Source organism: Abramis brama, assembly GCF_963993115.1.
Source record: "Abramis brama genome assembly, chromosome: 18".
NCBI classification, from domain to species: domain Eukaryota; kingdom Metazoa; phylum Chordata; class Actinopteri; order Cypriniformes; family Leuciscidae; genus Abramis; species Abramis brama.
In genome coordinates this window covers 35,888,165-35,900,664 of record NC_139980.1, presented here as the reverse complement: position 1 = coordinate 35,900,664, position 12,500 = coordinate 35,888,165, and the positions used below count along the sequence as shown (strand labels likewise).

General features: G+C 40.5%; 1 protein-coding gene across 9 annotated transcripts in view; it reads right to left on the bottom strand.

The window, feature by feature from the left end:
- Nucleotides 1-12,500, bottom strand: part of mgab (MAX dimerization protein MGA b) — a 39,352-nt gene that overhangs the window by 19,749 nt on the left and 7,103 nt on the right. For all 9 annotated transcript variants that reach the window (XM_084091277.1, XM_084091276.1, XM_084091283.1 and 6 more), the window contains 5 exons: nucleotides 11,735-12,425; nucleotides 11,263-11,358; nucleotides 4,859-4,951; nucleotides 1,941-2,434; nucleotides 539-773 (listed from right to left, as the gene is read on the bottom strand). In XM_084091277.1, the coding sequence (XP_083947403.1) occupies nucleotides 539-773; nucleotides 1,941-2,434; nucleotides 4,859-4,951; nucleotides 11,263-11,358; nucleotides 11,735-12,425 (1,609 nt within the window). The remainder of the gene's footprint in view (nucleotides 1-538; nucleotides 774-1,940; nucleotides 2,435-4,858; nucleotides 4,952-11,262; nucleotides 11,359-11,734; nucleotides 12,426-12,500) is intronic.

The window sequence follows — 12,500 nt, the reverse complement described above, 5'->3', positions numbered from 1 at the left end:
AATAGCATAATGACGTTGAAATAGAGTAATGACATGTGATGCGCTGAACGAGCTGTTCTCCTGTTGAATAAAGTGTGGTATAAACGAGTGTGTCGTCCTCCTATAATCCTCCTCTTCTGCGTGTGTGGAGTGGAGCAGGACAACGGCCCTCCAGTGCTGCCTCAGACTCTCACACACACACGACTGGTTTTGGGCATTTTTACTGTGCGATCAATAAAAGCAGCGGCACAACGGCTCATATGATCATTATCTCCAAATTATGACCAGAAATGCATCAATATTAAGTCTGCTGTTTAAAACAAATAAAGATGTAGGAGAATAGTTATTATGCGCAGACATCAGGAAACTCTGTATATTCGTGCGCATGTCAAAAAATATATTCTAATTTGAAGCTTGTGACATATAAACACACACATCAACCCGATCACACGTTTAGCTTTCATGTAAACACTACAATCAGATTCATCAATCAGAATGAATTCAGTCCGACTGAAACAGAAGCGGTGCATGTAAACAGTTATGAGAACGCGAGACTCACGGAAGGCCATGAGGCCGCTAGCGCTGTGTGTTAGCATGGGCTCCTGCCGGCGGATCAGGAGGATCTTGTGTTTGAAGCAGCCGCAGCTGAACATGCACTGCACGCGTCTGCAGTGTGTGGACCCGCGGATCTCTCTGTTCAGACTCTCACACACACACCCCAGCCGGCAGAAGAGCTGAGCGCAAGACTCGTCGTTAGCCTTCCGCGCGCTGAGCTGCGTCGTCTCCACCACTGGCTGTGCAGAGGAACAAAATATGATACAACAAATGAGCAATAGACTGAAGTTATCAGTGTTTACAGGAAATTATAACATTGCAATTATTATATATATTCTGACCAAGTATATATTCAAGTATATATATTGCAGGTGTAGCGGTTCTCTGCGGAAAGAAAAAAAACAACAACAAAAAACCTTCCGTTCTTAACCCTTGGTTCGCTGCGCACTGGCACGATTTGGCCGTCTGAGACAATTTTTGCAAAATCATAAAAGATTCTTTTGATCCTACGCTAAAATCTGTAATCTTTGATCGTTAGTTTGACATGTTCACTGACAGCCGATTAATGAACTGACGAAATTCTGGCGTGTCAGAAGACTTGACTCTCAGTCCTGCAGTGACTCTCCTACGACAAGCGTCACATTATCTTCGTTTTCAAGACAAGCCGTGACTAAAATTAACGTTCGGTGAACGAACGAGTCATTGATTGATGACAAGTTTTCTTGTGTGCATCCGTTTTTAACGTGCCTTGACGTAACGTGTCGTACAGTCTGACATTAATGACAACTGAGATCTCACAGTTTGACGTTACAGCGATGATCATGTTCGTACAGTCTAAAGGACTATTATAAATCGTACAGTGTGCAGCCGGCTCTAAGTGAAAGCAACAGTCGAGGCGTGTGTATCAGTGTACTGGATCTGTGCATTCGCTCTTAAAGTGACAGCAGCCTAATGTTCCTGCTGTCTGTGTTTTTAATCTTAAACAACATTTGGCATTTTTAAAATATCGGCATTGGCCGATAAGTTTTTCTGATTGGCCGATGTGTTTGAAGCGGGACTTTTATTTTGACGGGTGGCGCTGAGAACACCAGCGCCTGATCACACAGCGTTCTCCGTCTCACATTCAACTATCGGCTTTATAACGGCCAATTCATTCAATATTGATTAAAATAAATATAAAGTATATATATATATATATATATAAAAATATCGGCTTCACATCGGCCACCCTGCTCTCTAAGATATCGGCCATCAAAAACACAATATCGGTGGACCACTACAGCATACCGAGCCATACAGAGACCGTGACCCCAAACCACGATACAAACTGAACCGTGAGTAATTTGAACCGTTGCACTCCTAATATATATATATATATAAATATATAGTGTTTCTGATGCTCATACCTCTGAGGTTAGCAGTGAACTCAAGGCGAAGCTCGCTCTCTCGCTAGTGATGCAAGCGGGATCCTTCCCATGAACCACGGCGTGTTCTTCGTGTTCCAAGAGCTGCGTGTGACCATTAGCCGATCCGTCGTCAGCGTCTCTGTTAAACCTGAGCTGGAGCCGACGGCGCTTTCTCCCGCGCCTGGAACGCTTTTTCCCGAGCGTCGGGCGGGACACTGGAGGATCATGGTCCTGATGACGGTCCTGAAGCGAGCGCTGAGAGCCGCTCCTGGAGGACGAGCGAACACCGTGTGCTGGAGGTGTGTATGGAAACACACGCCGGGTCTGAAGGACACTGGCTAGCGTTCGCACGTAGCTTTGGCTTCTGACGGGCAGCTGATAGGCCACCGGCACCGGAGAGCTAGCGGAGAACACAGCCGCGCGATCACTGATCCGCTGGCCTTCACTCGCGAGATACTCATCCAGCATGTCCGAGGAGAAGGCGGAGCGGTTGCCTGAAACAAAAATATGAAATGATAAAGTGACGGCTAAAAAAGTGGATTTAAATGTACAGAGTGTGTGCAAGCAATGCTTCATGTTGTTCAGTCTGTGTGTAAAAAGAGCATTAGCAATTAAAGACAAAACACACTTCAGCAAAACATGATCAGCTCAAAGTGTCCGAATCATTTTTGCTCCCAAATGTTTATTAATGTCACTGGTAGTCTCTGTATGAAGAGTTATTGGGTGTAATATGTCACAGTTTACTTTATTCTGCTCTCCTCTCTTACAGAAATGAACTATAGTGTCCTGATCACACTAGTGGAACAATATAGAAAATATAGGCTACATTATATCTGGTGTCTGAATAATTTTTGGTTTGACTGTATTTTGAATTGTTATATATTGTATTGACAACTCATCAATTAAATATTGTATAATATATAATATATATATCGTATATTCTGCATAATTGGATGTTTTAAATAAACACTGACAAAAAACTACAAGTTTTAGAGCTGGACGATATGATGATACAGTGAGGAAAATAAGTATTTGAACACCCTGCTATTTTGCAAGTTCTCCCACTTGGAAATCATGGAGGGGTCTGAAATTGTCATCGTAGGTGCATGTCCACTGTGAGAGACATAATCTAAAAAAAAAAATCCAGAATCACAATATATGATTTTTTAACTATTTATTTGTATGATACAGCTGCAAATAAGTATTTGAACACCTGTCTATCAGCTAGAATTCTGACCCTCAAAGACCTGTTAGTCTGCCTTTAAAATGTCCACCTCCACTCCATTTATTATCCTAAATTAGATGCACCTGTTTGAGGTCGTTAGCTGCATAAAGACACCTGTCCACCCCATACAATCAGTAAGAATCCAACTACTAACATGGCCAAGACCAAAGAGCTGTCCAAAGACACTAGAGACAAAATTGTACACCTCCACAAGGCTGGAAAGGGCTACGGGGAAATTGCCAAGCAGCTTGGTGAAAAAGGTCCACTGTTGGAGCAATCATTAGAAAATGGAAGAAGCTAAACATGACTGTCAATCTCCCTCGGACTGGGGCTCCATGCAAGATCTCACCTCGTGGGGTCTCAATGATCCTAAGAAAGGTGAGAAATCAGCCCAGAACTACACGGGAGGAGCTGGTCAATGACCTGAAAAGAGCTGGGACCACCGTTTCCAAGGTTACTGTTGGTAATACACTAAGACGTCATGGTTTGAAATCATGCATGGCACGGAAGGTTCCCCTGCTTAAACCAGCACATGTCAATGCCCGTCTTAAGTTTGCCAATGACCATTTGGATGATCCAGAGGAGTCATGGGAGAAAGTCATGTGGTCAGATGAGACCAAAATAGAACTTTTTGGTCATAATTCCACTAAACGTGTTTGGAGGAAGAAGAATGATGAGTACCATCCCAAGAACACCATCCCTACTGTGAAGCATGGGGGTGGTAGCATCATGCTTTGGGGGTGTTTTTCTGCACATGGGACAGGGCGACTGCACTGTATTAAGGAGAGGATGACCGGGGCCATGTATTGCAAGATTTTGGGGAACAACCTCCTTCCCTCAGTTAGAGCATTGAAGATGGGTCGAGGCTGGGTCTTCCAACATGACAATGACCCGAAGCACACAGCCAGGATAACCAAGGAGTGGCTCTGTAAGAAGCATATCAAGGTTCTGGCGTGGCCTAGCCAGTCTCCAGACCTAAACCCAATAGAGAATCTTTGGAGGGAGCTCAAACTCCGTGTTTCTCAGCGACAGCCCAGAAACCTGACTGATCTAGAGAAGATCTGTGTGGAGGAGTGGGCCAAAATCCCTCCTGCAGTGTGTGCAAACCTGGTGAAAAACTACAGGAAACGTTTGACCTCTGTAATTGCAAACAAAGGCTACTGTACCAAATATTAACATTGATTTTCTCAGGTGTTCAAATACTTATTTGCAGCTGTATCATACAAATAAATAGTTAAAAAATCATACATTGTGATTTCTGGATTTTTTTTTTTAGATTATGTCTCTCACAGTGGACATGCACCTACGATGACAATTTCAGACCCCTCCATGATTTCCAAGTGGGAGAACTTGCAAAATAGCAGGGTGTTCAAATACTTATTTTCCTCACTGTAGCCTATATATAACACTGATAAAGTGATCACATGGGTTTAGACCTATATTGTGTTTATATAAAGCGCTCACAGGCAAATTTGCTTTATGAAACACGACTCCTGCTGTCAGTATCCATGATCACTGGATCTTCGATGAGTTGTAAGGAACTCTACATCGAGTCCAACCTTTAGTTTACACTGATAACCGCTTGTTTCCGCAGTTTCCCTGTTAAATCCAGTCCCTCAGCAGCTCTTCTGCCACTCAGGCCGGCTGATTATTATTATGAAGGATCTGTTATTGTTTATGTTTATGAGCGTACTGTCAGCTGCAGTCTTTGAGCTGAACTTCTCCATCCAGCCCTTGATCCGCGTCACATCGCTCGTCTTCCCGGTCCGAGACACGAACCCAGCAGCTGCACACACACCAGCAGATGGGTACACACATCAATGAAACAAATCAAACATATACAGATAAATTGGTAACACTTTACAATACAGTTTCATTAGTTAACATGAAATAAAGAACAATACTTCTACCGCATTTATTAATACTAATGTTAATCTATCACAGCTGTTTTAAAGTCCCCCGTTGAACATCAAGTGTTTAATGTTATCCATCCATAATGTTTTAATGTAGTTTATGTGTCTGTGGTGTTTTTAATGTGCTTTAAGACAAAGCATGTGTAAATTCATAAGTCGACTCCATTGCTGAGTATTTCCTCCTTAAAACTGCAGTGAACCAAAGACAGTCTCAAAAACACGCTTTGAAATCGCTGGTGTTTCTGACGTCACAAACTACCTTGTAACCAATCAGATCAACGTGTGATCGTCAACCAGTGGATCTCTGAGCTGAGTGAGTGAGTGGAGGCGGGGCTCATTTGCATATTCATAGAACCACGCATACTAAATGAGGCAAGAGTGTCGTGTTACATTCAAGCTATTTTAAGACATGAAGACATTTACTGAGGAAAAAACGTGATCAAAGATGCAATTTAAGGGATAAAATTATTGCTTACAGTTTTTAATATGAATGCATTGTGAACTAACATGAACATTACTTTTTTTTTATCAACTAAAAGCTGTAAAACATGTTAGTAATGTAAACGAACGAGACCATATTATTAATACAGGGTTCATACACATTTTAACCAATACTTTTCCATGACTTTTCGGCACATTTCCATGACTATGTATTCCTGAAAATGTCAGTCGACATTAGAGCTGACACAGAAGCGGCATAAAAACTGGCATTAGCCTACTATATTTACACTTCATTTACAATTGCATAAGTAAGGGATAATCCACGGCTAGCCGTGCATTAAAGGATTTTAATGCACGACGTAGAGGCGAAGAACCACCCGACGCGAAGCGGAGGGTGGTTGCCTCTACGAAGTGCATTAAAATTCTTTAATGCACGGCTAGCCGTGGATTATCCCGCTTATATCTTGGTTATTTGCCAAGTTAAAAATAAGTTAAAGCTGTAACTGATGTTTACAGTGTCATTTTTTAACAGACGTGTAAAAATGACGGTTATTTCTTAAGTTAAGGCTCGTCAGTTCTTGCACTCCGACCGCTTTAAATAAAGTAGAGCCATCGGATTGCTTTTATTTGAATGAATTCACATTTATTTAAATTCATTATTAAAAGAGAGAGACAGAGAACTGAAGGAGAAGGAACAGAGAGAGAGAGACAGAGAGAGAGAGAGAGAGAGAGAGAGAGACAGAGAACTGAAGGAGAAGGAACAGAGAGAGAGAGACAGAGAGAGAGAGAGAGAGAGAGAGAGACAGAGAACTGAAGGAGAAGGAACAGAGAGAGAGAGACAGAGAGAGAGAGAGAGATGCGTGCGCGAGTTACCTGTGTGCGTCTCTTCTTTAAAGTCTATCAGCTAACGTCCCCTCGTTGCTTAAGAATATAGCTAACTTAATGATTCTTTAATGGATTTATTACAATTATTTATGAATGACAGGCAACACTGACAGTGACAAGGCAATCTTTATTTGAACTAATCATGTCATTTATTTATTGTTAATTCTTTGTGCTGCTTTTTGTCATTCAACGTCTTCTCCAAGTCTTCTATTTCGTCTTGTGCCTGGGCCCATTTCTCAGAGTTACCATATTCACCATACAAATTAAACGATATGAAAAATTCATCCATTTAGCCTACCTAAATAAACGTTTTCATATGTGTCTCTCACTCTGCTTGCAAGTGTATCTGTGTTACTATGGTTACCAATGTAGCGGATTAATTTCGAACTGTAATCAAACTGACTGGAACTACCTGTGCATTAAACGGTTTTACTGCACACCTTCCAGCCAATCAGAATCGAGTATTTAAACAGCCCATGGTATAAATAAAGCTATTCAATATTTAAATGAAATGATTTATTATTTTTAACGTTTTAATTAAAAGATACTTTAAATATGAAACTAAAACCACCAGTAGGTGGCGGCAAGTCACTGTCTTAATAAGCGAGTTGTTGGAGTAATTTCAACCGATTTGTTCAAACGGCTGATTCATTCAGAAAAACTAGTGATTGTTCATTGAATCGTTAAAATGATTTGTTCAAAACGCGGATTTCATTAAATAAATAAAAAAATCATCGATGTCTGTTGGACTACGGCTTCATTATGAAAATCTCGTCGGCGATATAAAGTGAAATTTGACAATACTGTGTCCAAAAAGTGACTCACAATGTTAACTTTATTGTTAATTTAACTGTTGTATAAAATAAATAGCACATTTGCAATTGTGCAAAGGAAAACGGCACTCTTGCTCATGTGATATTCTAATATGACAACATAAATATGATATAAATATAAGACAAAAACTCATTTGGGGACATCTATAAACTGACACATCACGCAGTGAAAGCAAGCATGAGAGACAAACGCGATGTCAGCTCGCACTCGCAGTGCCTCGTACAGTTAAAACAATGATTACAATATCATCATAGTTCATAGACAATATCGCACACTTCTAAGCACATAAAGAATGAACTTACAATCGAACTGACATTTACTGGTTTTCTTCTCTCCTCTCGCGAGCAGGAGACAGACGCAGGCTAATCGTTTCACATGTGGCCAGAGCTGCAATCCTCTTTCCGCTACATTCTCGACCCACCGGTGCTTGCAAAACTTTAGCATGCTCGTGCCACTTTCCTGGCATCTTCACCGACTTCGCCTCAGGCAACATCGCAACAAGTGAGTGAATCGGAAGTGAACTGAACGTTATGCCGCCCGAATATAAGGACGTTAAGACAACGCGAAATATTTTTTTTATTAAAGGCAGGGTAGGTAGGAATGGTCTAAAAAAATTATTTTTCAAATTTGTTTAAACTTTATGTACATATCAATACATAATTAAAATGTAAGTACTCTGAAAAAGAAAGTATAAAAATCGAGTGTCTGTAGACCTCTCAGGACTGTTTTAAAGACAGTTCATTATTTCCATTCACTCCACCCCCTCCCTTCTGGGCTCCTTCCAAAGCCACGCCCCCAAAACACATGAACGCGCGACTCCAACCGCTGAGCTGAAGACGCATTATTTACCTGAGACAAGCAGAGAGGAAGGAGCACAGTGCATGTAGTGACATCATGTCAGAATCACATGTAATAAAAAAATCTAACGCTAATTGCTTATGAATATAAACAAATAAGATGTATTTTAGTACTCACTATCAAGCTAGCATATTGATATTGGTAAATTTAAAATATATATTTTTTGATTCGCTAACGAGCTAGTTATATAAGCTAAAAACAGGTTGCATTGATACACTTTTTTACATTACCATCAGTAATATTGTGATGAAGATGAATTTCGTGTAAGATTCATAACATATATGGTGTTCTGCATGTAGGGGTGGGAGATATTGACAAAAATGAATATCTCGATATTTTTTTCCAATATCTAGATATCGATATTCAGGCGATATTTTTGCCATCCTTCAAAGAAATGTGAGCAAACTGGCAAAGAAGGTCCAGTTGGTCTTTTGACTTGCTGCATTTGACCTATATTATACTAGGCTATAGAAAAAAACAATAAAGGAGCTAACTAAACAGAATCTGTGGCACCCCCTACTTTTTCCACTTACAAAAAAAACAAAAAAAAAACTTAACTAGGCACTTCTTGCAACAGTGATTATTAAATCAAACAACAATATGGTTGATGATCAATTCAAAGTAAAAAAAAAATAACATTTTCAAAACGGTATAAATCCATTCATTTTTCCCAAAAAACGCTATAAATCCATCTTTTTTTTTTTTTTTTTCTAAATTTATGGTTTGTCTTTTTAAAAAAGTTTTTGTCTTTTATTTTTCGTGTTTGCATTTATGAAGAAAAAACAATATTACTTGACAGTTCTCCATTATGGACGCGAGCGCTCTGAAAGCTGCACTAAAACTTTCAAACTTTAACAGAGACCTCAAAACAGAAAGCACAAAGCCTTTCTTTAAAACGAATTTCGTTTTGTATTAATTGTATCTTAATTTTAATATTTTTTTTTTTTCATTAATTCATTAATATTTTCATTCCTGGATTAAATACATAAAGTAAATATAGGCTATCAATCACAACATAAGGTGCTTGAACTGGAGATTATATCATCGTGAACCGAACCGTAGCCTCGCCTCACAGGCCTAAAAAATGTGGAATATATTTACAGAAATCTGGTTCTAAACAAAACCATCCAAAACAAAATAAAACTATGTAGCCTAATAAATGTGCATTTCTCCGGTGCATGCGTTCACTAGCCTACTGCGAAGATCGCGAGTCAAATATCGTCAACTTCATCTTTGCAGCCGACACAGAAATTAATAAACAATTAAAATGTCTTATTGCAATATTTTACACATTCATAATCATTACTTTTGCTGGTTCTTTGAGGCAGCTTTTTAGGTTTATGGCGTTTTGGAAAAGAGCTCTTCACGTACAAACATCGTTTCACCAAGGCACAGCAGCCCTTCAGCACATAAGAACAAAAAGAGAAAAAGCACGGACTTACTAATTACGAAACTTTGATGTGGTTGAACAGGTGAAACAGTCACAAATTCCTCTGCAACTCAAACATTCTCAGTACGAGTTATGAAGGAAGAGAACAGCATTTCAGTTTTCAGCGCGTCCTCCTTTGATTGCTGTGTTGTGACTGGAAAAGTGCATGCAGGAGCACATGCGCAAAATGTAGGTTTGTAAAATGTCCTTTTGTAAAATAAAAAATAATTTTAGGGCGAAGCAGAGGAGGTCGTGCAAGAGGCCGTGGCGTGCAACTAGGGTCCGAGGAAGTAGAGGCTGAGGACGGGGTGGTCGCTGGAAAGCCACGATGATATTGACACGCGTTTTATTTCTTTGATTATCCAAAGACTTTTTGTTTATTACCTTTTCTTGTACTGTCTTCTTTTTTTGCCTTGTTTGCCTTCACTAACTGCATGCCGGTAATGTGAATTTTGATTGCTCTTTCTCTGCCATTGTTTTGCTATTCCTAGGTTCCGTGCCTCTCGAATTCCTCAAATCAAACGTGCGCGCGCAAGTGGGCAGATCCCGTGGCAAAAGGGTGGTTGCCATGGTTGCGAGAGAGAGTGACAGTCGCCTAAGCCAATCCTTTGATTCGTCCCGAATCGAAATAATGAGCTGTGTTTAATACAGATTAAACGGTCTAGAGTCACTTGATTTTTATACTCTTTTTTTCAGAGTACTTACATTTTAATTATGTATTGATATATATAGAAAGTTTTAACAAATTTGGATCTTTTATTTTTATATAGTCCTACCTACCCTGCCTTTAAACAGTTTTTGTATCAATCACATATTATGCTGTGTAAAAAAAAAATTCCATGACTTTTCCAAAACTTTCTGGGTCTTTTTATTTTTTCAAAACCTTTCCAGGCCTGGAATTTGCATTTTTCAAATTCCATAACTTTTCCAGTTTTTTTCAAAACGTACGAACCCTGTTAATAGCAAGTTCAGAAGGTTTTGTGGAGAAGAGATGATCTCATTTCTGTGATTCGCTTTGAAACAGAATCTCGGAAAAATAATCAAGAAAAAAGTCAAATGTGTTTCATAGGTCTGGAAAATTTACTTTTTGTTAAACTTTAAATTAATTGTCGTTGAAGTGATTATGATTTAATTTAATTAGACATGCTTTTTGATGATCAAAAATGAATTTAACCATAAAAACAGAATGCGGAAAACAATTTATGGAAAAAAGAATTTGTGAAAAGTTGAATCTTTAAAGGATTTCATATGGACTTATCCGTTGTTACTGTTAAGCTCCACAAAAGGACATTAAAAAGCACAATTAAAGTTTTTCTGTAATTCTTGTTAATGTCAACGGAGACTCCATTACTCTAAAGGCCCGTTCACGCTCACGGACGATAACGATAAAGATATTTTTCTAAAAATCGTTCTCAATATTAAAGAACAGCAGAGTTCACTAAACTGAACTAAATTCAGCTAATTGACGGTTAGATTATTAGCTGGATTACGCTAGCTTCACTCGTAGCACCGCGTGCTGAGGACCCCTGCTGGTTAAAGCCTGTAAGTGCAACAGGAGCAGCAGAAACATGTTCAATGACGCTATACACACTCTGAAACCGCAGCGCGAGCTTAGAATAAACAGACCGTTATCGTTCGTTGGAGTGGACGCAAATATAGTTATCGTTCTTGGTGTGAACGGCCCTTAATACAATTTCTTGAATTAAATCTGCATAAATAAGCGAGAGCATTACTCACGGGAGGATGGTGTGAGAACAGGCGGAGGCAGTCGAACACCGAGATACTGCAGGTCTACGGGAGAACCCGGATCCAGGACACTCAGCTTCAGCCCGACTGCGGACACATCAAACACTGGTGAACAAGAGCAACAGAACCACTGCAGAAACGCTGCAAACTCCTCTCGTTTTCTGCCGAGTTCAGTTTAACAAGGACGTTCCGGCAATCGAAAATAGTTTTTGATGGACAAAACCATCGTCCGAAACAGTGAACAGTACAGTGAATCAGGAACAGTAAATAACAGGACAATACATCTCTCATCTCTACAGAGACTCAGTTTATACTACATTACTGTAATACTGAAAGTTACTGAGTTGTAGACAAACACTTAAATTACACTCAAAGAAGTTATATTAACTTTATAAATACATAATTATGTGTGTGAGTAAGTGAGTGTGTGTTTGTGTTTGTGTGTGTGTGTGTGTGTGTTCACCGTGTTGCAGCGCAGGATGAAGGATCTGTCTGTTCTTCAGCTGCTTCAGATGCGTCAGTAACTCGAGCTCTTGCTCAGAGATTCGCTCCGCTGCTGTTAGACCGGGATCAGGTGGCAGGTTCTCCGTCTGGTTGTGTGTGTGTGACGCTGGAGTCGAGTGCAGGTTCTCCGTCTGGTTGTGTGTGTGTGACGCTGGAGTCGAGTGCAGGTTCTCCGTCTGGTTGTGTGTGTGTGACGCTGGAGTCGAGTGCAGGTTCTCCGTCTGGTTGTGTGTGTGTGACGCTGGAGTCGAGTGCAGGTTCTCCGTCTGGTTGTGTGTGTGTGACGCTGGAGTCGAGTGCAGGTTCTCCGTCTGGTTGTGTGACGCTGGAGTCGAGTGCAGGTTCTCCGTCTGGTTGTGTGTGTGTGACGCTGGAGTCGAGTGCAGGTTCTCCGTCTGGTTGTGTGTGTGTGACGCTGGAGTCGAGTGCAGGTTCTCCGTCTGGTTGTGTGTGTGTGACGCTGGAGTCGAGTGCAGGTTCTCCGTCTGGTTGTGTGTGTGTGACGCTGGAGTCGAGTGCAGGTTCTCCGTCTGGTTGTGTGTGTGTGACGCTGGAGTCGAGTGCAGGTTCTCCGTCTGGTTGTGTGTGTGTGACGCTGGAGTCGAGTGCACAGATTTCCTCATGTTTCCCACATGAACATCAAGCGCTTCCTGTGAAATAAACAGTAACAGATCCACTGGATAATAAACCTTTCATATGGATAATTTGATAACTCAGACACAATG